This window comes from Athalia rosae, chromosome 7, assembly GCF_917208135.1.
Source record: "Athalia rosae chromosome 7, iyAthRosa1.1, whole genome shotgun sequence".
Lineage (NCBI taxonomy): Eukaryota > Metazoa > Arthropoda > Insecta > Hymenoptera > Athaliidae > Athalia > Athalia rosae.
In genome coordinates, this window is record NC_064032.1 from 1,438,531 (window position 1) to 1,457,142 (window position 18,612).

General features: G+C 39.1%; 4 protein-coding genes across 11 annotated transcripts; 2 read left to right on the top strand and 2 right to left on the bottom strand.

The window, feature by feature from the left end:
- LOC105683586 (inositol hexakisphosphate and diphosphoinositol-pentakisphosphate kinase 2) lies at positions 1–12,417 on the bottom strand. 3 transcript variants are annotated; one of them, XM_048658040.1, is made up of 30 exons: positions 12,007–12,417; positions 11,400–11,564; positions 10,276–10,380; positions 8,874–9,077; positions 8,636–8,776; positions 8,452–8,542; positions 8,220–8,374; positions 7,794–8,086; positions 7,420–7,629; positions 7,230–7,316; positions 6,961–7,149; positions 6,740–6,837; positions 6,357–6,494; positions 6,027–6,261; positions 5,746–5,954; positions 5,399–5,625; positions 5,169–5,305; positions 4,969–5,083; positions 4,654–4,893; positions 4,457–4,570; positions 4,222–4,376; positions 4,014–4,162; positions 3,856–3,903; positions 2,844–3,194; positions 2,057–2,236; positions 1,711–1,948; positions 1,585–1,613; positions 1,393–1,504; positions 965–1,333; positions 1–864 (listed from the first exon to the last, which is right to left on the bottom strand). In XM_048658040.1, the coding sequence occupies exons 2-30, from the start codon at positions 11,430–11,432 to the stop codon at positions 366–368; spliced, it is 5,151 nt and encodes a 1,716-aa protein (XP_048513997.1). In that variant the 5' UTR covers positions 11,433–11,564; positions 12,007–12,417; the 3' UTR covers positions 1–365. The 3 variants fall into 3 exon arrangements, with proteins under 3 accessions (XP_048513997.1, XP_048513999.1, XP_048513996.1); XM_048658042.1 differs by having other exon boundaries at positions 7,420–7,614; positions 12,007–12,416; XM_048658039.1 differs by having other exon boundaries at positions 1,711–1,954; positions 12,007–12,413.
- Positions 12,418–12,439: 22 nt separating this feature from the next.
- On the top strand, positions 12,440–13,680 carry LOC105683596 (NADH dehydrogenase [ubiquinone] 1 alpha subcomplex subunit 8). Its single transcript, XM_012396319.3, has 4 exons — positions 12,440–12,592; positions 12,667–12,814; positions 13,050–13,225; positions 13,311–13,680. Exons 2-4 carry the CDS (start codon positions 12,686–12,688, stop codon positions 13,528–13,530), a joined length of 525 nt encoding a protein of 174 aa, XP_012251742.2. The 5' UTR covers positions 12,440–12,592; positions 12,667–12,685; the 3' UTR covers positions 13,531–13,680.
- Positions 13,681–13,895: 215 nt separating this feature from the next.
- Positions 13,896–16,785, bottom strand: LOC105683593. Of its 6 annotated transcripts, none has more exons than XM_048658054.1 (7): positions 16,644–16,785; positions 15,915–16,388; positions 15,599–15,823; positions 15,374–15,534; positions 15,093–15,283; positions 14,746–14,989; positions 13,896–14,637 (listed from the first exon to the last, which is right to left on the bottom strand). In XM_048658054.1, exons 2-7 carry the CDS (start codon positions 15,920–15,922, stop codon positions 14,168–14,170), a joined length of 1,299 nt encoding a protein of 432 aa, XP_048514011.1. In that variant the 5' UTR covers positions 15,923–16,388; positions 16,644–16,785; the 3' UTR covers positions 13,896–14,167. The 6 variants fall into 6 exon arrangements, with proteins under 6 accessions (XP_048514011.1, XP_048514010.1, XP_048514009.1 ...); XM_048658053.1 differs by having other exon boundaries at positions 16,616–16,691; XM_048658052.1 differs by lacking the exon at positions 16,644–16,785 and adding an exon at positions 16,499–16,640.
- A 25-nt stretch (positions 16,786–16,810) lies between these two features.
- Positions 16,811–18,528, top strand: LOC105683595 (serine/threonine-protein kinase 16). The gene is made up of 6 exons (XM_012396316.3): positions 16,811–16,953; positions 17,157–17,391; positions 17,467–17,671; positions 17,761–17,915; positions 18,010–18,144; positions 18,225–18,528. Exons 1-6 carry the CDS (start codon positions 16,844–16,846, stop codon positions 18,339–18,341), a joined length of 957 nt encoding a protein of 318 aa, XP_012251739.2. The 5' UTR covers positions 16,811–16,843; the 3' UTR covers positions 18,342–18,528.
- The last annotated feature ends 84 nt before the right edge of the window (positions 18,529–18,612 follow it).

An 18,612-nucleotide genomic window follows, 5' to 3' on the forward strand; every position in this document is an offset into this window, starting at 1 on the left:
TTCAATGTGCATCTTTCCTTTATTGTGATTTACGATTCACTATCATCGGTTATCAATTAATCTCATACCCGTGCCCAAGCAATAAAATTTTCTTTTTTCATGCCCATAGAAGAACTTTTATTCTTTTTCTACACAACTCAGGCAAATTTAGCCTTGGGCACAGCCAGAGGTTAGTTAACGAAAGGGTATATTATTAGTGCTGGCTCACCTAGAACTAACTTCGGATTTTTCTACCAATGCGTGTGTAGTGAATAGTAAGAATAGCAGTAAAAGATGAATAATACCAACAAAATTACCTGAGCCAAGTTGTTTGCGTGGACACGAACAATAAATATCATTATTTTGAACTTTTTTTTTTTTATACTTTACCCCATTTTTTCATTTCGAACATCAAAACCAATTTTAACATTTGCTCTGTCGTTCAGACTGCTTGCAAGCGTGAGTAAAGGTTCTAGAGGCTGATCGAGATTTGGCTCATCATTAGAAGTTGTTTCCATTGGCTCGATTAACAAATTTTCAGGGTCTTGTGGATCCTCGTGACGAGCATCGGAAATTTCTGCCGAATAATCGCCGGGGAAATTCGTATGCGACTCTGGATTCACGGGCAATTGCCGTGCATCTTGGGATTTTGAATAACTACTCTTACCGGAATCATCTCGGTAACTGGTGGACGGCCGATCCGATCTTATTTGATCGTTATCGCTGTCTTTGCTAAGCGGTGGTATTGATACTTTTCTATCCTGGACATGCTGCTCCTTAGTTGGAGTTGATTTCCCAAGATTTTTAGAGCCGCTATTACTCGCGGCGACATAATCTTTCACCCTTACGTCGTCGTCCGATATTTCCATGCTTTCCACTCTGAATCTAAAGTTAGCAAATCAGATGAACAAGCTATTATAAATATCTCAAAATCGTACAGGTCAGGTTGGGAGCAATTTTGAATTCTCAGCTCGCAATGGCTCACCTGCCAATTTTTTTATAGCCATAACTCGATGGAACTGGATTGGGATTTTCCTGTTGCTCGAATATAAATTTGATATCCTGTTTCTTTTGCTCCTCACTCTGCCTCAGCGTCAGTGTGTGGTCCTCGTCTTCGTCAATATTATCGACAATCTTCGCATCTTCAACCCATCCGGATATTTTGCTTATTTTGGAATTGTCTTCTTTGCAAGCTCTGAGAATTTGACCATCTTCATTACTGTAGTAATCAGTGAACGAAATACTACCACGGCTTTCTCTGCAGCCGTGATCAATCCCCATACGGACGTTGTTGCGTTCCAGATTCACATCTGGGGTTGTAGGAAATTGATGGACCATATTGAACAGGTGCATTCTGAAAATTATGTATGATAAGCGTCATTCCAGTCTTCGCGAGTGTAGCAGAGAAATTACCCATCGTTACTTCCTAGGCTGGTCGACATGCTGCATTCTCCCGCCGATGTTGGGGCAGGAGACGATGGCTCGGATGACAAAAATGATGGGGCTCCACTACTCCAGCCTGCACCTAATAACGAGAATGGAAAATCGACAAAGGTATACAATCGTAGGCTTCATCCAACGAGACAAATTGCCAAGAAAACTTACTGTTCGGACTGGTCGGTGAAAGTTGGTTCCTGCAATCGAGTTCGATTGACGTGTTAGTTAGAAAAAATTGGCATGAAATCAGATAAGCTATACACAAGCGGAGGAATGCACCAACTTAGATATTACCTAATGGCCTCGTTGTCAGCTGAATTATATTCACGAATGATTCCCCCTATGCTCAGATTTTGTAAAAACGATCCATGTACAGATCCACCAGGAGATGGATATTTAGGTGGCGAAGAGGCCGGAGTCCGAAAAAAAGACAGGCTGGTCATCATTTCCAAAAACGAATCCAACTGTCTGAGGGACAAAGCGTTGTGCAGTGTTTCCAATGGCCTGATTGGTGGAACTCCTCCAAACCCATCTATGGCTGGCAAAAAACGTGCAAACGAAACAAACCAATCATGTTGACCTTTTCTTCATTCAAATACCTGTGTCGGCATTGTACTAATGTTATCAATGGAAAGTTTACCTGCTACAGCAGATGCATGTTGCGGCACCATGTCTTTTAGGTCAGGGGCGCTGGAAGATCCGCTAATGACAGCTGTGCTGAACAAACTGTTTGTAGATCCGGTAAGTTTCTTGCTAACGTTGTATCCTAGCATCTTGAAGTAGGTCATCTGTCCAGAGACGCTGTGACGATAACGCCTTGCTGTGCAGGTAGGATAAGGTTGAATGACAACAGGTATGTGCTGGGAATAGATTTTGAGAGGGTAATAAGGTCAATAAAGCTTGTCGATTGGACTTTGGGACCTTTTGACCGACTGTGTCATTGCAATGGGATAAATGCATTACAAACAGGGGATACTCAAGCAACAGACATTTGAATCCATACCAGTGATATATTTTTAAGACTAAATTATTTGAAAACTACTCTTGGAGTTGGAAAGATCACAACCATCTCTACGTGATAGTTAGCTCAGAACGTAGAACAATAAATAAAAAGCTTAGTTATTAAGTTTCAAACTGAATAAACTTCATGAGATTACACAATCACTACCTCCAATTTGTGTGAATGCAAATAAAAACGAAACAATGGTATTCAGCGTAATATGATTCCTTGGATTATTATCGACAATTTGTTACTTGCACAGTCATCATTCCCTGGAGATTATTGATAATAGAAACGTACAACAAAAAGTTAAGAGTGATTCAAGCAGGTAACGTAGATCTGTGATTTTTTTTCTACCTAAATTATGGTAAACCAATTTTTGTTTCTATATACATTTTGAGCGGCTGATTGCAGTCAGATAACTCACCATGGACTCTTAAATTGGATAAACTGGCTTCTGTGTATGATCTATGAAACGTTTCGAATTGCGTTGACAATTGTGGCATAGAAATAGTGTGAGTAGCATTTGTCTTATGCTGAGCTGAACACCAAGCATCAGGAAAGGCAATAGGAACCCTGTGAAAAGTCACCAACGGATTTGAAGATGATTTTGATTTGCAAATTATGGTTACAGGCATTTCTGGCGGGCCGAGGTGATCGGCTAATGTAAATGACCGCCCCAAGGATGTTGGCAACTTTGTTAATTCAAAGTTTTCACCGGGGTAAACAACAGTTTCTTGAGATTTAAATATTGTTGATCGGAAGCGATTCAGATTAGCTATTCGTAAATCGTGTTAGCACGCGAAAAAAGACACAAGAAAATCGATTAGTTTATATCAGAGTGATAGAATTGAGGAGAAGGCAAGAAAGGAATTGAAAAAGAAATAAAATATCTATTAAAAACCCTCCACCGAATACTCTGTGTGAAATACATTTTATCTGCTCAATTTTAGATTTGTAGCCAATTATTAACTTCGACTGCTTTCATTCATTTCAATGGAAGAATGAAATTCAATTTTACTGTGCGGAAAATCCCATTTTCACAGTAGTCCTCGAACAGAATTTTTAATTTTTATACTAGAAAAAAGCATTGAGCAATTGAGCAGAAGAAATTTCCCTGAGTTAGAAACGGCTATTTCCAAAGATGCGAGGGGCAGTTCGTGGAGTGAATTTCATGGGCAAACACAAAAATAATGATTAGAGAATTTTAGGTCCTAATAATGATTACTGAAATCACCGTGAATCCAGCTTAACAAATCTACATAAAACGACACAATGGCAGATCAGAAAAGTAGACTGTGCAAAGATATCCGATAGGAATGCAATCAGAAGCGGATAATAATCTAATCTACTTGGGAATTCAACTGGCCATAGAGATACGAGCTTTTTAGGCATGCCAAATAAAGGGCTTGACTCTGAGAGTTCGGCGAACCACATACCTTCCTTATTGACTGCATCCAGGCTTTGATAGTGTACTTTTTCGGCAGCTGTGGAGAAATGTAAAATGTCAAACAGAGTGAGGCTGTTACCGATGCTCAGCGAAGCAGAGATTGCTGAAAGATATTACTGAGTTTAAAATCCAAATTTGTTCACCTACTTTTGACTGGTTTTTCCTGCCTTTGATGGTCGTAGCTTCTGGCTCGTTGCTCATTTATTCCAGCTGCCTCCAATTCCCGCCGTTGGCGTTGATTCGCTGCAAGTTGACTGCCTAATCTCGCAGCTTCGTGCCCTGCCACTGTTCTTGCACTTTGACCAGAATAATATTTAAATAGTCGGTCATTCAAGATAGAAATCTCGTATCTTACCTAATTGGAATTGGAGCCGAACTCTGCAAGAAGCCGCTGTCAAAGGGTTCATCCATTATTGGATCCAAATCCCTCATGTCTATGGCTCTGCTGACTTTAGGACTCTCATTATCCAGCGGCAAGGCAGGTTCAGTTTCATCTATAGGTGACGTGGTCTACAAAATGCAAATATCCGTGAGCCACTGTTCTGTGGTTCAACTACATCGTTTAAAACCTCGTAATTTGCCTTCCTTACCAATTGCGAAGCGAGACTAGTGGCGTTATCCTCTAAACTACTTATTTCAGCATCCTCCTCTTCGATCCTAGTGCTGCACTGCGAGCTGCCTTCTGCCCCTGACCCTGCTTCCCCCTGAGTAAAAAAACGAGAAATTAATCTGGCAATTCTCTGATTGCTGGTTATTTTAAAAAGATGTACCTCAGACAGAAACTCACAAGATTATGGCTACTCTCGTTGCGCGAGTGGGGCCTGAACCCAGGTCCAGGTGGTAGGTTTTTTTGGACACAACAATTGACGCCAGGACTAAAATGGAGCTCGACATGAAAACGCTCTTCGCTACTTGGGTCCTTTGTTGGGTCCTCGTACAACATGACCACAATTTGAGACATGTAGTTCAACTCCGAAACCATGCTAACGTACTCCATTGCGCGACGCCACTGCTCATCTTTGATCACCTATAAAGTCACGGTAAAAATCGAGCCCATGGGAGTGTACTTCTGTAGGATATCAAAAAATGTTTGAACAATCACATCAAGTAGTCCTCCGTATCGTAGTACAGTCAGCAGCGAGTGCACATGGCTTTCACTGGTGAAGTACAACCTCGTTCTCACGTGTCGTCCGGGGCTGGAAACTCCATGCGAATATCTAAAATGGGAAATTTTTGTAAAGTTCATATACGTGAAGTTGCTATTATTCGAATTGATGTGAATTGGTGGCATTTCTCAGATACCTAGGATTCAATCTATTAACGGTTTCCTCCCCACTCTCTTCAATATTTCTCTGGAGATCGGCTCTTATTTTTTTCAGCAAAGGCGTGCAAATTCCTTGTCCGATGGTGAGTTTTTCCTGAACAGTTAGCCCATACTCCTGAAGAGAATAATGAAGGAAAAAAATACAAGTGCATATTTGTAGATTTGTTTTTAGATGTAAAATATCTCCGAAACACAATTGATAAATTACCTGGGGTATCACAATGTCTGCTAGATATTTAGAGTATATGTAGAGCTCCTCGGCATGATCAAATTGTAATGTATGATTATTATGTTGAAGATCGTATTTAATACAGTCGTAGATGTCGGGAATTTTCGATATGTCGAATCTCTTGTTTTTCGTGCAAAAATCTTTTTCAATTTTACCCCATCGCCGGCCCATCAATTCCCACGTTTCTCCATGGTACAGTATTGCATCTGAGTGTTAATGAGTAAAGCAACGCTATGGTATCAATAGTGAACCGATAAAATTGGATAGCTGAACCATAAATATCAGCAGTGTTATAAAAGACGAGGTATTATTTTTTTAACCATCACCTTTCGTTTTCGGATCATCTTTTTTTATTCTAACAATGTCCATCAATTTTTGAATAAGGATGTGGACATGCTGACAACACCTGACTGGATTTTTCACAAAATTCATTGCTGCGTTTATGCTCAGCGCGTTACCCGGATTGATCTGTTCTCGATCTTCCCGAGTAAATTCTCTGTCCTGCTGGAGCAGCTCGTGCAATCGTGTCTTCACCCTGAAACAAAAACTTGATAAACAAAGCTTGTTGGGCAATCTCAATCTTCGGATGATGAAAAGTACCGCTTACATATTTTGATATTTACTGCTGTCACAGTCATTATCTAAAAGGCCATTGGTATTGGCGCTCTTAACCATTTGTACTAAAATTGGAGTGAGTTCACCTTCCAGGGCAAGCAGACCTTTGGCAAAGGCCGCTGCAGTCATTTGGACTCTGCCTTCGTCACTGGCATAAATTTTCAAATCGTGACGAAATGTAGAATGCAGGCGAAGCAAGCCCAGGCCTTGAGCACCAGCATATTCTCCTGTAAGATAGAACCAGTTATTCGTATTGAGGTGAAGAGGGTTCTGTTGTTGGGTCGGTTACAATGCGAAAAGAAGATAAGAAGAAGATACGAACCGCTAAGGTGTCTACCTTGACCTCCGGGGTACATGCATCGAAAAATTCGTCCAAGTTCTTCAGCCTGAATTCGTCCAGCCGGCGTTAATTCTCCCCCCCATTTTAGAATCAGCACTAAGGAGGGCTCCCCAAACCTGTCTGATAATATGCACACTTATTATGTTTCATGCATAAGTTTCGATACTATGCAGCATCAAGTACACCAGATGAAAAAATTAAAATCGCTAGAAACCAAATTCTGTGGTTGGGACGATGAGTATTCTCGTTGTGATTACACCCCATTGAGTGGCGCCAATATTATGATAAACATCCTGTATGACGTTAGTCCTAGGTAGTTACTGGCGGAAATTTAAATGAATATAGGTATCATCAATCATGCATACTATTAGTTTTACCGTCATCTGAGGAGCTCCCTCTGGGCCTACCCTTAGGCTGATATTTCATCTGGACCTTACGATTAATCCCTGAAAAGTGTCCATACCTGGATGGAAAAAAAATTTATGTTACAGTTGGAGATTGCTTTGCTACATCGAAAAAGTTGGCGAAAGTATTATCAAATTCCATTTTTCTACATGAGGATATATCATCCCACTTTCTGGCTCACATTTCTAGCACACTTTTCAATTGTTCCAGTTTTCCCTGTTTCTCCTCCAACTCCGGACCCGCCGCTCGATGTTGAATTTCTGTCAGTAGGCTACGTGCAGTATCCAAAATTTCCTGCAACTGTTTAGGCCGTTTCAATTTAACGTGACCATGTTTGTAACCGTCGTACTTGGCAAATATCTCAAAAAATCTATGAACAGAATTCCAGATAAATTAAAAGAAGAATTGTTGCAACGTTCGAAGCTATCAGCCATCGGTGATCTAACTCACTTAGGATGGCGAACTTCAACCTTCATTTTTTGCTTAGGAGTTCTATCACCATGTCTGATCACAGCTACCACACATCTCAACTCCATCCTGGAAAATGGGACGGATAAAAATAATTTCCACGGTATTAATCTGGGTAGTTATCAGATGAAAATATGAGTTCACTACCCAGAGACTTCCAAATTGCTCTCACATTTTACCGAATGTAGTGGGTACGATTGGTGGATCATCCAATTGGAAGGGAACACTCCAAGGAATATGTAAAGTTGGAGCTAATTCTCTGAGAATCATGTTACCCAAAATCTTAGCACAATCGTCGTAGTATTTGTTAGAATTTTTGACAAAACTAAATCCGTTAACGTCGCAAACAAATGATTGACCGTTAGCTCTGAAACAGGCATAACTGATTATGTGAATAATTATTAAGCCTGAAAAATACACGAATGATATACCTTACAATATTTTTAGGTATCAAGCTTGGCATGAACACTTTAATACCGGTAAAGCTAATCGACTAATTTTAATATCAGAATCGCATCGAAGATGAATGGGACCACATTTACTTACCTCAGCAAATCGAATCCACAAACAGTTTGTTTAAACGCAAGGCAGACCTTCCTGCTTATCAGTTTTTCAGCATTGCTCAGAATAACAGGATACCGTATTTCCTTTCCCTCCGAGTCTCTTTCAACTTTACCATCAAGAGCGGGGCTCTTCCTTGCTTCGGCATGAGCATAGTCGGGTCCCACTGTGTATACTTTAACATCTGTGCCATCAGTAGGCATGAAATCTTCGTAGATATAAGAGCCCGTTTTACGAACTCTAGATTCTGGGGAGTACACGCTGCTTCGACTGCCTATCTGTATGTACAGCAATGCATGAGCAGATACGATTTATGTACGACTGATTGAGAAATCCTTTTAAAAACGCCTCGTAATCCGCAATCGAAACACTTCACATTAACGACATTTTTCAACTACAGGTGACGCTCACCTTTCGAAATAGTCTCTGGCTTCCACCACCCGCGGATGTAGGATAATATATATATATGTTGTGATCTTCGGCTGATACTGGCTTCTCGACAAAAGGCTTATTAAACGTTATTCCATTCACTTCCACATGATCTTCAGATTCAACCAACTCATGATCTGTAAATCAATTATTAGCAGGTTTGATTTTTATCATAGATAAAACTCATGGATAAACAAACCCCAAGCGAGCGTACGTTTTGGGTCAGCAGAATCCCTGTCTAGAACAGCGTATCTTGGAATCTCGATGCCCTCTCCATTTAATATGGAATAAACTCTTCGGCGATCCTGGGAAACAAATTCAATTTTTCTGGTAACTGTAGTTACAGAGGTCTACAGAAAAGTTGTACTAGTCTAGAGGAAATAATCATGTGTGCAAACCTGGATATCGTATTGCATCCGAAGATTGTTGATAATGAATGGATTGCGCAAGCTTGCATACTGTATGGCTTTATCTAGTGGGAATCCCTTGCTGTGAAAACTTATTAGACAATCAACTATGGGCCATTCTTCGACAGGTTCCTGAAAATATGTCAAATCTATATTACAATCTGTTTATTATCTTTGGGCCAGGGTTAAAGAGGCCGTAGCTATATAATTCTATATCATAACGTGATACCTTCAGTATGACCTCTTCTGGGAAAACGATAATTTTCAAATATTCGAATTCTTCGAGGCGAGTAAGAATTTCTTTCATTGGTTTACTCTGGGACTTTTTGGCCATCGCACAGACTCCCACCAGTACTTGCTTTCCTTCCCCATCCAAAGAAGTTGTACTTCCCATACAGCTATCTTCGTCAAGACATCCCTTTGGTAGTTCACCCTAAGGCGTACCAAACCAAATTATTAAAGTGATTGGTACAAATGTAAACATTAATAAATGTTTCCTGAAGCCCTCAGCTGCAAGCTTTCTACTTTAGATACCTAGAATTCACTTTCATTCTAGGGTTTACTCTTGCTAAGAATATTGCTGTTTAATTTCTCTGTAAAGGGTTATATTTTTAATGTGGTTAATATTATAGGGTAGCCTGTAAAGGACTTTTATAAGTAGGGAAACAGAATACTTGTTACACAATAATTTTGCATAAATTCACTCCTTGCAGCTGGTATAGTTAGGCATTAGGCATCGGAGCTGTGACCATCCATCTGACCCAAATCACTAGGCTGTTCTAGACTAATGGGATAGCATAATTATTTTTTTTCACTATACTTACAAAACAATCATCACAATAACAGCGGTAGTCCGATTCATCGGAGTCATCAAATAGGTACATCATTACAGGATTTATCGCATAGATCTAGGATGACTATAGGTACTACGTACATACGGTTTCAAAAAAGAACAAGAAATATTCGCTCCAGCATATCATTAACAAACATTCGTGAGTTGGTTAACAATCTAACATACTAGTCAAACATTTGTGGCTAATTCTTGTATTTCTATAGGGCGACATCCAAAAGTGGATTTTAGGAAGCTAACTATATATAGACAAAATTGGAGATGTTGAAGAATTTTTTAGAAATAAAAATATTCATTTTAATAAAAATCAAATGTTTCTGGTTTCTGGATCCTTATATAACAGCTCGCAGCCATTGCGGATTGTTCACTGAACCTCTAGTGCTTCGATAGGAATGGTAGTAATTTTCTGGCCCGACAGAAAAATATTAGATAGCTTTAACTAATGCTTACACCAAAAGATCATACTATCTGCAACTTTGAGATTGGGGTAATGCAAATCTAAGCCTTGTGTATTCATATAGATAGCCAAAACAAATACCAGCCTCAAGGTTGGAGCACTGGAATTTGATAAAATACTGATTGTGGAATGCTATGATCACCACTATGTTGGATATCTTATAATAATGTTAGATATGAAGATATAATTACGACGTATTGAATGCCCATTGAGGAGTGATATGAGACTTGCATAATCACTTATACGAGATGTGTACGAGGAAGAGATAATGAGAGGGTAAAAAAGAAGTGACTAACTCGTTGAATTATTGTAATGATAACTCACTCGTACCGACGAATGGTAGACCAAAGATGAGGATTGGCCATGGCAGTGTTGCCCGGGCTTAGTATCTCCTACGTAGAAAATCGGTCTTGTTGCATTCTTCAGATCCTGTACGTACAACACGAAACAGATCAAGTATAACTTGTTCACCTTTATAACCTTGCACCGCTTCACATGGCTCGTTTTCTTAAATTATATTCCCTTGAGAAATAATATTCCTACACTTATCTACATCGAGTTCAATGACACATGGATTTGACGTTCGGTAGGTCGCTATGTTGAAAAAAAGATCCAAGAAACCAGAACCTTGACTTACCATTGAACACCGTCAAGGGTAAAACTTATTTTCAATGCCAATAGCATGCGGAGAGAAGCTGATATACGTCACTGCAGTCAACACATCATTATTATAATAATAAAATGACCAAGAACATTAGCAATGAAACGAACGAAATGAAAAGCGAGACAGGGATTGTCAAGACTGAGATTAAATCGCACAGTTATTCTTATAACCAATGCTGGGAGGCCAAAACATTTTTTGCAATGATCCCGAAACGACAACGTTTAGAACCATTGATTCGAACGATAACTTTCCGGTTGAACTATTGGATGTATACATATCAGTATGTTTAGGGCTGAGAATGACGAGGTATGAGAGACAATTATTGAAACGGATATGAATTCAAAGGAGGATGAGTGCCAGAGGAATGTACGGGCTGATGGCCAATATGTAAGCAATAGGAAATGCATGACGAACAGAAAAAAAGGGGGTGGAGCTCCAAGGTGTCACCACAAAAAGAGGAGCCAAACCTATACCAGTTTTAAGGAAACACTTGACCTGTACAGGCAAGGGAAGTTGATGGCAAAAATTTCAGGCCGGATAGAGAGCATCTTATATGAGGAAAATAGAACCGATTTTGTAGAAAATGGTTCAAACGAACTCAAATATTCTTCGTTCTCCTTAGTCGGCATTATTCTTCAACTGTGACCCTTTCCACTTTTCAAAAGTTGCATTTGATCCACAGTGAAGTCAAATGAACTGTTTATGGCCATGAGAAACATGCAGATATGTACAGAGACTATAATTTGGTTGCATGACATAACTTAAGTATTGTTTCCAGACTCACCTGGTATCCGTACTCTAGTTCAGTATACGACATATTAGAGATATTTGTCCAATCCACGGTGATTTCCAGGCACAAAAATTATGAATCGCAATGGACTGATTTTGTGTTGAACTATTGACTGTAATTTTTGCGGCAACAACGTTCCGATTAACTCTGGATTATTACCTGTAAAATAATTTTAAATCAATCCAGGGGTCGATTGTAGGCAGTTTTTCCAGACAGAGTAAGTAATGAACAAGCTGTAATCTGATCATATTTATACTGACTACCTCGTCACACAGCATAATATCCATAAACGATGATATCTTTTAGCAAGTGATTTTAAGGAGATGGTCTGGTAAGTTACTGCACGCAAACAATTAAACTTTGGAACGTTCTGATTAATTTGAAAATAAAGTTAATCGATCTTACTAAAAAATATTATTTATTTTATAATGCACTAGAGGTTCAGTCGCATGTGTGAAAAGAAACGTCAATGTTGGAGACACAGAAAACGTGCGATAAATCTGACGTCTCGCCAGGAGATGTCATAATTGAACCTCGAGATATCAAATAATTTATATTTTAGACAAATACATGGGTATTCTCAATATTCAGTCAATTATACCTCAAATCGACGTGCTGAGATTAAAAGTAATATCACTTGATCTCACATCAAAATTGACAGAATTGATCACACCAGATTGACCCTCATATTTGTTTATTCTTAGGGGTAACAAATTTCCGATTTCACAGACTAAGCTTGTTGTGACAGTGGTTTCAAGACCATTTTTTGAGGCCAGCGATCTCGGAGAATTCGGAAAAGATTCAGCGATTAAGGCCGAACTATCTTTTGACGTTTTCAATACCAAAGAGGTATTCAGCTGAACATCCAACGGAGCCCGCAATTTCACAATCTCTGCACATAAATTTATAACGTTTCATTATAGAGACACTGCACTTTAAATCCCATAACTTTTTTATAACTTGTTTCGGATTGTTTTCGTCTCTTCAGATATGGTAAGACTGGCCACGAGGTTACCGTTTGGGTATCCAGAATTGGAGTGTTCTCTCTTCTCGACACTCACGCGCCACGCTCATGATACCCGCGAGGACTGTTTCTTCGATATTCATCACCGATAGCAAATCCGATAGTTATCGATAGGCCGGAGACTGGAGACCGTTGAAAGATCCTAATATTCTTTTTCATACTGGTATATATTGTACTAATCTGTCCATGCTATTACACTTAAAAACCCGTGCGTCTCATTATTACGGTTTATTGCAGTGCTGACGACGCAGTCGAAATGGTTATTACCAATTCAACGTTCATCCCTGATGATGATGAACTAACCGTGCAAGAGGTTAACATCGGTACACCAGCTCTTCGTGCTGCGGCCTTTCATATAGGCAAATATTGCGAGTACCAAAATAACGTAATTTGATTTTCAAGAACATCAGCCTTCAGCTATTCACCGGCTTACAATTTCACAACGTTTCGTCGTGCGATGAGGTTCTGTGTTGAGAGAACAGTAGAACCATTCTATCTTGTGTTTTTTTTTCACTCGATTAGATATTATGTAATTGTCATGAATTGAAGCAACTGATTTCATGCCACAAAAGAACTTTCAGATCATTTTGCCAAGTAACTATAACAAAAAAATCTTGCAGGAATTCATGTTATGTCGTCAAGAATTGGATGATCCAAGACCTTGCATACAAGAGGGCAAATTGGTGACTGCGTGTACACTTGAATTCTTCCGCAAACTAAAAAAAACCTGCTATGATGAATTTACTCAATATACCAGATGTCTTGACAAGAGTAGTTCAAGGCTGGAATATGATCGGTAATTCATCCGATGCTGTACATTTAACACATACCCAGCAGATTCTGAAAGATCTCTGTTAAGCTTTCTTCACAAATTATTCCAGCTGCCGAATGACGCAGTCAATCTATGATAAATGTGTTTTGGATAATCTCAACTTGGAGCGTCCACAATTTGGTTACTTCTGCGAAGTCAAGGTCCATGACTCACCCCGACCAAAGCCACAGCCTCAGCCTAAAGCAGTTTACCCTGATATTCCGGACCACTTACCACCGGGTGATTATCCACCACCGAGATTTGGTGCCAGGTCTTTCTTCTTCGACTGAGCATCTTCAGTGTGGCATCGACTAATTATCTGTTATTTTTAGAATCTAGCAAAATTATAATGTATTGATTGCATACTATTATACTAGATCGATTAGTACTTCACTGTTGTGTGTGCAATTACGTGAATAGAAGCTACACTCTGCGGTGAATTGTTGTACAGCCCTTCTTTCAATCATTATTTATTTTCGATTGAAGATATCCAACTCCTTTGATTTCTCTGCAAGAAAATGCAAAAGAGCGTCGAGATACCATGATCATTTATTCTAAGCGTTTGCCATGAATTAGACGATATAATCTAATGGATGTGTCTTGCAATCTGCTAGATTGGCTTGTTGTAGTTTGGAAATACAAGATTTGCCGGAAATAAAGTAGCGGTGAGTATGATTTATTAAAGTCCAATACATGGTAACACGGCCTTTTTATTTAAATGATTATCAACAATCTGTATCCTGGCATCTAACAGATTTCAAGGGTTGAAATTGAGAAGAATCAATTGACAACTAATAACTAGCACTCCTTCTTTTTTGCTAGTCACTTAATTATTCAATGTCTCATAGGCTCCAAATCTCGACTCACCGTGATCTGAAGTCAGACCCAATAATAGAACAAGCAGATCAAGAAATTTAATTATAATATTTATTCTGGGGATTGAAGAGTTTTGACATCACTGGGCTCTAAACAAGAGCCAGTGTCTTGTTCGTAATCCCTCTCAAGTCTATCATCGTGTCCCCAACTTTTGCTGGAACGATTTTGTCGTGTATTCCAAACCTGTTCGTCAGTCAGTTTGTCCCTTTTACCTCTAGGCTTTCTATCACCCGTCGCTTCTTTTCGGTTCTCCCTTATACCCAGTCCTCGAATCGCTCTTGGTAAAGATGTCTGAGCGCCATGCGACGGGTTCAAAGAAGGGGTGTTTACTGTTCCAGATAGATTTTGCTGGTTTGATTTTGGAGAAATTTCATTTTCCATGGGATTCTCCGTATTCAATGGTTTTACTACTTCTCCAACACCAGCCTTCTCTGGAGCCTGTATACCAGCCTCCATCTCTAGCTTCTTTAGAGCATGCATCTCTAGCTCATAAACCTCACACATGGTGTTAATAGTACTATCTGAAAGATAGTATATATTATCAAAGGGCCATATAAGTTTATACCAATGAATTTTATACAAGCATAGTGTAAATGTTATATCTACCGGGTCTCTTATTTTACTCATACCTGGCATTTTCGGGGAAAGTTGAATCTGCTTCCACGTTTCTTCCCCTAGCTGTGCCAAATAAAAGGCATGCAAGTCTCCTGACAAGGGCTTGTACCGTTGACTCGATAAATCAATGGCGAACAGTAGCATTGCTCGTGATTGGGCACTAAGATTCCGACTTACCAGAACTGTCCTTATTTTTGTCAAAAGTTGCTCCAATTTTACCGGGTGGGAAACATACATATCCTTTCCATTCAACGAAAGCTGCAAGGAAACAATATTTTTATAACGTCGGGACAGAAATCATTAAGCTATAGAGAACATTAAGTTCTTCGATGCGCTACAGAATTGGTCACGTTTTCTGTACTTGAGTTACAACAACTTCAATGTCATCCTCTGAAGCGGACTGAAGCATGGTCTCCATATAATCGAGCAAGGGCAACGCGAATAATGAAAGGGGTTTCCTGTTCTTCAGTCGTAGGTGATAGTACACTCCTCCCAACACAGACATTGCATTTCGGTAATGCAGCATCGACTTAGACTTTAATTCCTCTTTATCTGTTAAGAAAAAAATCTATAATAGCACCTGAGAGGTTTGAAATGTTTCAAAAACTTTCAAAGCTTTGTTATTTTTCATTGAAGACGAACTTTCGTACGACGTTTGTAAAGTTTGTAACATGACACGTCTTAGGTTGTTGCCCTCTTCGTCAGCAATTGTTATTATTATATTGAAGGAAGTCAGCATCCCGAGCTTGATGCCAAATTGTCTATCCACCAAAGCTTGTTCATAAAGAAAGTTGCAAACTGCCCTGTAAATTACCAACATCATCTTCATGTGTCAATTGAAACTGGTAATTTAAACATTTTGCTTACGCAAGACTTGTGTTGTCACTGGCAATCGTTATCATAGTTTTGATTTCCATAATATCACGTGCATCAATAGAACTATTGATAGACAAGCTTGCAATTTTTCTCATCAGTGTAAGATAATGAGGATTGTTCTGGGTCTTCAAATCAAGTCCTGGTCTTCGTAATGCAGCCTCGCAATTTCTTGCGGTAGCCCATCCTCTGCCTCGTCCCACTGATGTCATTATCAACCTATGAGGATCAATTAATCGTACATTTGAAAAAATCCATCGATAGTGTAGAAAATGGAGACAGAAGAGATTCGCTGATTAAGATGCATTACCATAACATACAAGTACGTTGCAAGGATCACAGATCCATATGGACAGTTTAATTTTCTCCGTAAGTGAGATACAAGCTCACGTGGATATGTTGTGGACTACATACAGTATATAAGTTAGGTTACTAAGAAATCATTCACATCAACGATACAAAATACCTTTTTCCTATAGATGAGTAGCTGTGTAGTTATGACCTCCTTGTTCTTCTTCTTCTTCTTCCGTTAATGGTTATAGCCCAATTTGATTTAAAATAATTATGGTCTTAACCTATGGATCTATGTCTATTAAATAAGCTGCCTAAATATTCGAATAAATGTGATCAGTCTTATAGGCTCTGACACCGCCACAGTTAGGGCCAACGTCACACACGACACGACAGTAGTGCAGGTTCAATCCGCAGGTGTCAAATTTTGCAGTTTGTAATTTCTCTCGTTATTTGTCGAATGAAGCTCCAGATAATTCAAAGAAATGCTATCCTTAAAACCGAAAAAAATTATTATTAATCAGTTTATTTTCTTAAGAGTAATGGAAAACCTACAATAAAAAGTTTGTCATATGAAGATTGGAGATAAACATTCGAATTCACCTGCATAGGGGCATTTCTACTATCATTATATTTCTCTCTTAATACACTTATGGAATTCAACCATAAGACCATTCAACTGCCTAAATGTAACCAAAACTGGAATTAAAAAATATTTACCCGATCTGGAACCACCTCAAAAACTTACCCCATTTCCATACCGCTGGATAAATTTTACTGGCAGGGCAGATAAATCGAAGCCTATGGTGGGCGACGCCACTGAATGACGGCGTTGAATACTGACGACAGACTTTGATGGTTTACTCCAGGAAGAATAAGGTTATTACCGGACTATTATTTCTGTCCACCTTCATACTTAAATTGCGATGATATTATGTCTCGTTGATAATGAACAGCCTGGGTCTGAGTTTAATCTTAAAAATGGGGTGTATCTGTTCCAAAGAAACCATCACCATTAACGGCAGGAAGTATATTGTACGCGAACATCTTGGTGAAGGGTATGATATGACGGATTTTAGATCATTATTAATAATTCCATGTCCGGGATTTACTTCGAAATGAACATAACATCGGATTTAAAAAAACAATGATAGTAGTTTCATGCCTTGAGTAGGTCTACGCGGTCAATATGCGGATATACATGCCTTCTAAGTTCTTCCTAAGTCCACAGCCTTGTAATCTGTCATATGATTTCTTCCAGAGGATTTAGTACAGTGTCTTTGGTCGAAGACACAATAACGCATAGAAAATATGCGGTTAAAAAAATCACTTGTCACGGACCAGAGGATCAACGACTGGCTCTTAGAGAAATTGAATGTCATACCATGATAAAACACCCAAATGTGATTGAGTGCGTGGATTCTATGCACAAAGGCACTGCTGACCCTGTTGTAAATGCAACCAGTCAAGTGTTGCTCGTTTTGCCATACTACCATGTAAGTTTAAATTAACAAGCACAATTTTATATTGCGGATTACCGAACCGTAAGACTAATGTGTTATTTAAATCAGAAAGGTACACTAGCCAGCGAATTGGAGCGGCGGGCAAAAACTTGTGATTACATGAATCCTAGAGAGGTACTAGGCTTGTTTCTTCAAATTTGCGAGGGATTGAGAGCATTCCATGAAGCTAAGCCAGAGCCTCTGGCGCACAGGGATTTAAAAACAGCTAATATTGTACTGGACGAAGGCATGACTCCAGTACTTATGGATCTAGGTAAATAAAACCAGAGTTGATTTTAACAAATACTTGAAGTGACATTGACAAAAAGAGTTGATAACTCTGTTTGAATGATAAATTTTAAGGTTCAGTGGCAGAGGCAAGAGTGAAGGTATGTGGAGCGCAAACGGCTCAAACCTTACAAGATGTTGCCGCCGAAAGATGCTCCATGCCTTACAGAGCTCCAGAGTTATTTAACGTAGATAGCTATTGTATGATTGATGAGAGGACGGATATTTGGGTATGCCGATAGTTATGATATCGTCAATTCAGTGTTGAAAGAGAAATCTGGATTAATATTTTTGAAGACTGAAAATCTTGCATTTCCATTACAGTCTCTGGGATGTATCCTGTATGCGTTGTGCTATTTCAAGTCACCATTCGAATCTGTGTACGAACGAGGTGACAGCGTCGCCTTAGCTGTGATAAGTGCAAATATTACATTCCCAGAAAACGCCCCATACAACGAAGTAACCAATCATTTTTTGTATTAACTTTGCATAACTTCACGCACACCTATATCTTGCTAATGGCTTATAAAATTTTACAGGATATACAAAACTTAATTCTGTCCATGCTAAAAGTGAATCCCATGGAACGACCTTTTATTTATAGTGTAATAGAAAATACACACGACATTATTGCCAGATTGGAAGGCAGAGTTTAATGATCGAAAGAGGTTTTAATAAAAATGGATATCTTTATAAATGGGGAAGGAAATTATTGTTATTAGACTACGCTATTTGGATATTTTGATACCGTGTTTGTTGACTGTGCAACAAACGAGGAGGACAAAGGCATTGGACATGTTTTATCGATGTTGAAAAAAATAAAGAAACGAATCAAAAACCAAACATTCAAATGTATGTACATACGTACGTACGTACGTACATATCTGTGAATTACTACATACCTTTGGTAGTTTATTCAAACCTGAA

What these genes read in the sequence shown, in the direction of transcription:
- LOC105683595 (XM_012396316.3), top strand. Translation starts at nt 16,844, where the DNA reads ATGAACAGCCTGGGTCTGAGTTTAATCTTAAAAATGGGGTGTATCTGT. An exon ending in TCGTTTTGCCATACTACCAT is followed by an intron (nt 17,392 to 17,466) that starts GTAAGTTTAAAT and finishes TATTTAAATCAG; the next exon opens with AAAGGTACACTAGCCAGCGA. An exon ending in ATGAGAGGACGGATATTTGG is followed by an intron (nt 17,916 to 18,009) that starts GTATGCCGATAG and finishes TTTCCATTACAG; the next exon opens with TCTCTGGGATGTATCCTGTA.
- LOC105683586 (XM_048658039.1), bottom strand. Translation starts at nt 11,432, where the DNA reads ATGTCGTATACTGAACTAGAGTACGGATACCAG. An exon ending in AGCAGTAAATATCAAAATAT is followed by an intron (nt 5,955 to 6,026) that starts GTAAGCGGTACT and finishes TTTTTGTTTCAG; the next exon opens with GGTGAAGACACGATTGCACG. An exon ending in GCTGACAACGAGGCCATTAG is followed by an intron (nt 1,614 to 1,710) that starts GTAATATCTAAG and finishes ACTCGATTGCAG; the next exon opens with GAACCAACTTTCACCGACCA.
- LOC105683596 (XM_012396319.3), top strand. Translation starts at nt 12,686, where the DNA reads ATGGTTATTACCAATTCAACGTTCATCCCTGATGATGATGAACTAACC. An exon ending in ATTGCGAGTACCAAAATAAC is followed by an intron (nt 12,815 to 13,049) that starts GTAATTTGATTT and finishes AAAATCTTGCAG; the next exon opens with GAATTCATGTTATGTCGTCA. An exon ending in TCAAGGCTGGAATATGATCG is followed by an intron (nt 13,226 to 13,310) that starts GTAATTCATCCG and finishes AAATTATTCCAG; the next exon opens with CTGCCGAATGACGCAGTCAA.
- LOC105683593 (XM_048658054.1), bottom strand. An exon ending in AGTGACAACACAAGTCTTGC is followed by an intron (nt 15,535 to 15,598) that starts GTAAGCAAAATG and finishes GGTAATTTACAG; the next exon opens with GGCAGTTTGCAACTTTCTTT. An exon ending in TTTACAAACGTCGTACGAAA is followed by an intron (nt 15,284 to 15,373) that starts GTTCGTCTTCAA and finishes TTTTCTTAACAG; the next exon opens with ATAAAGAGGAATTAAAGTCT.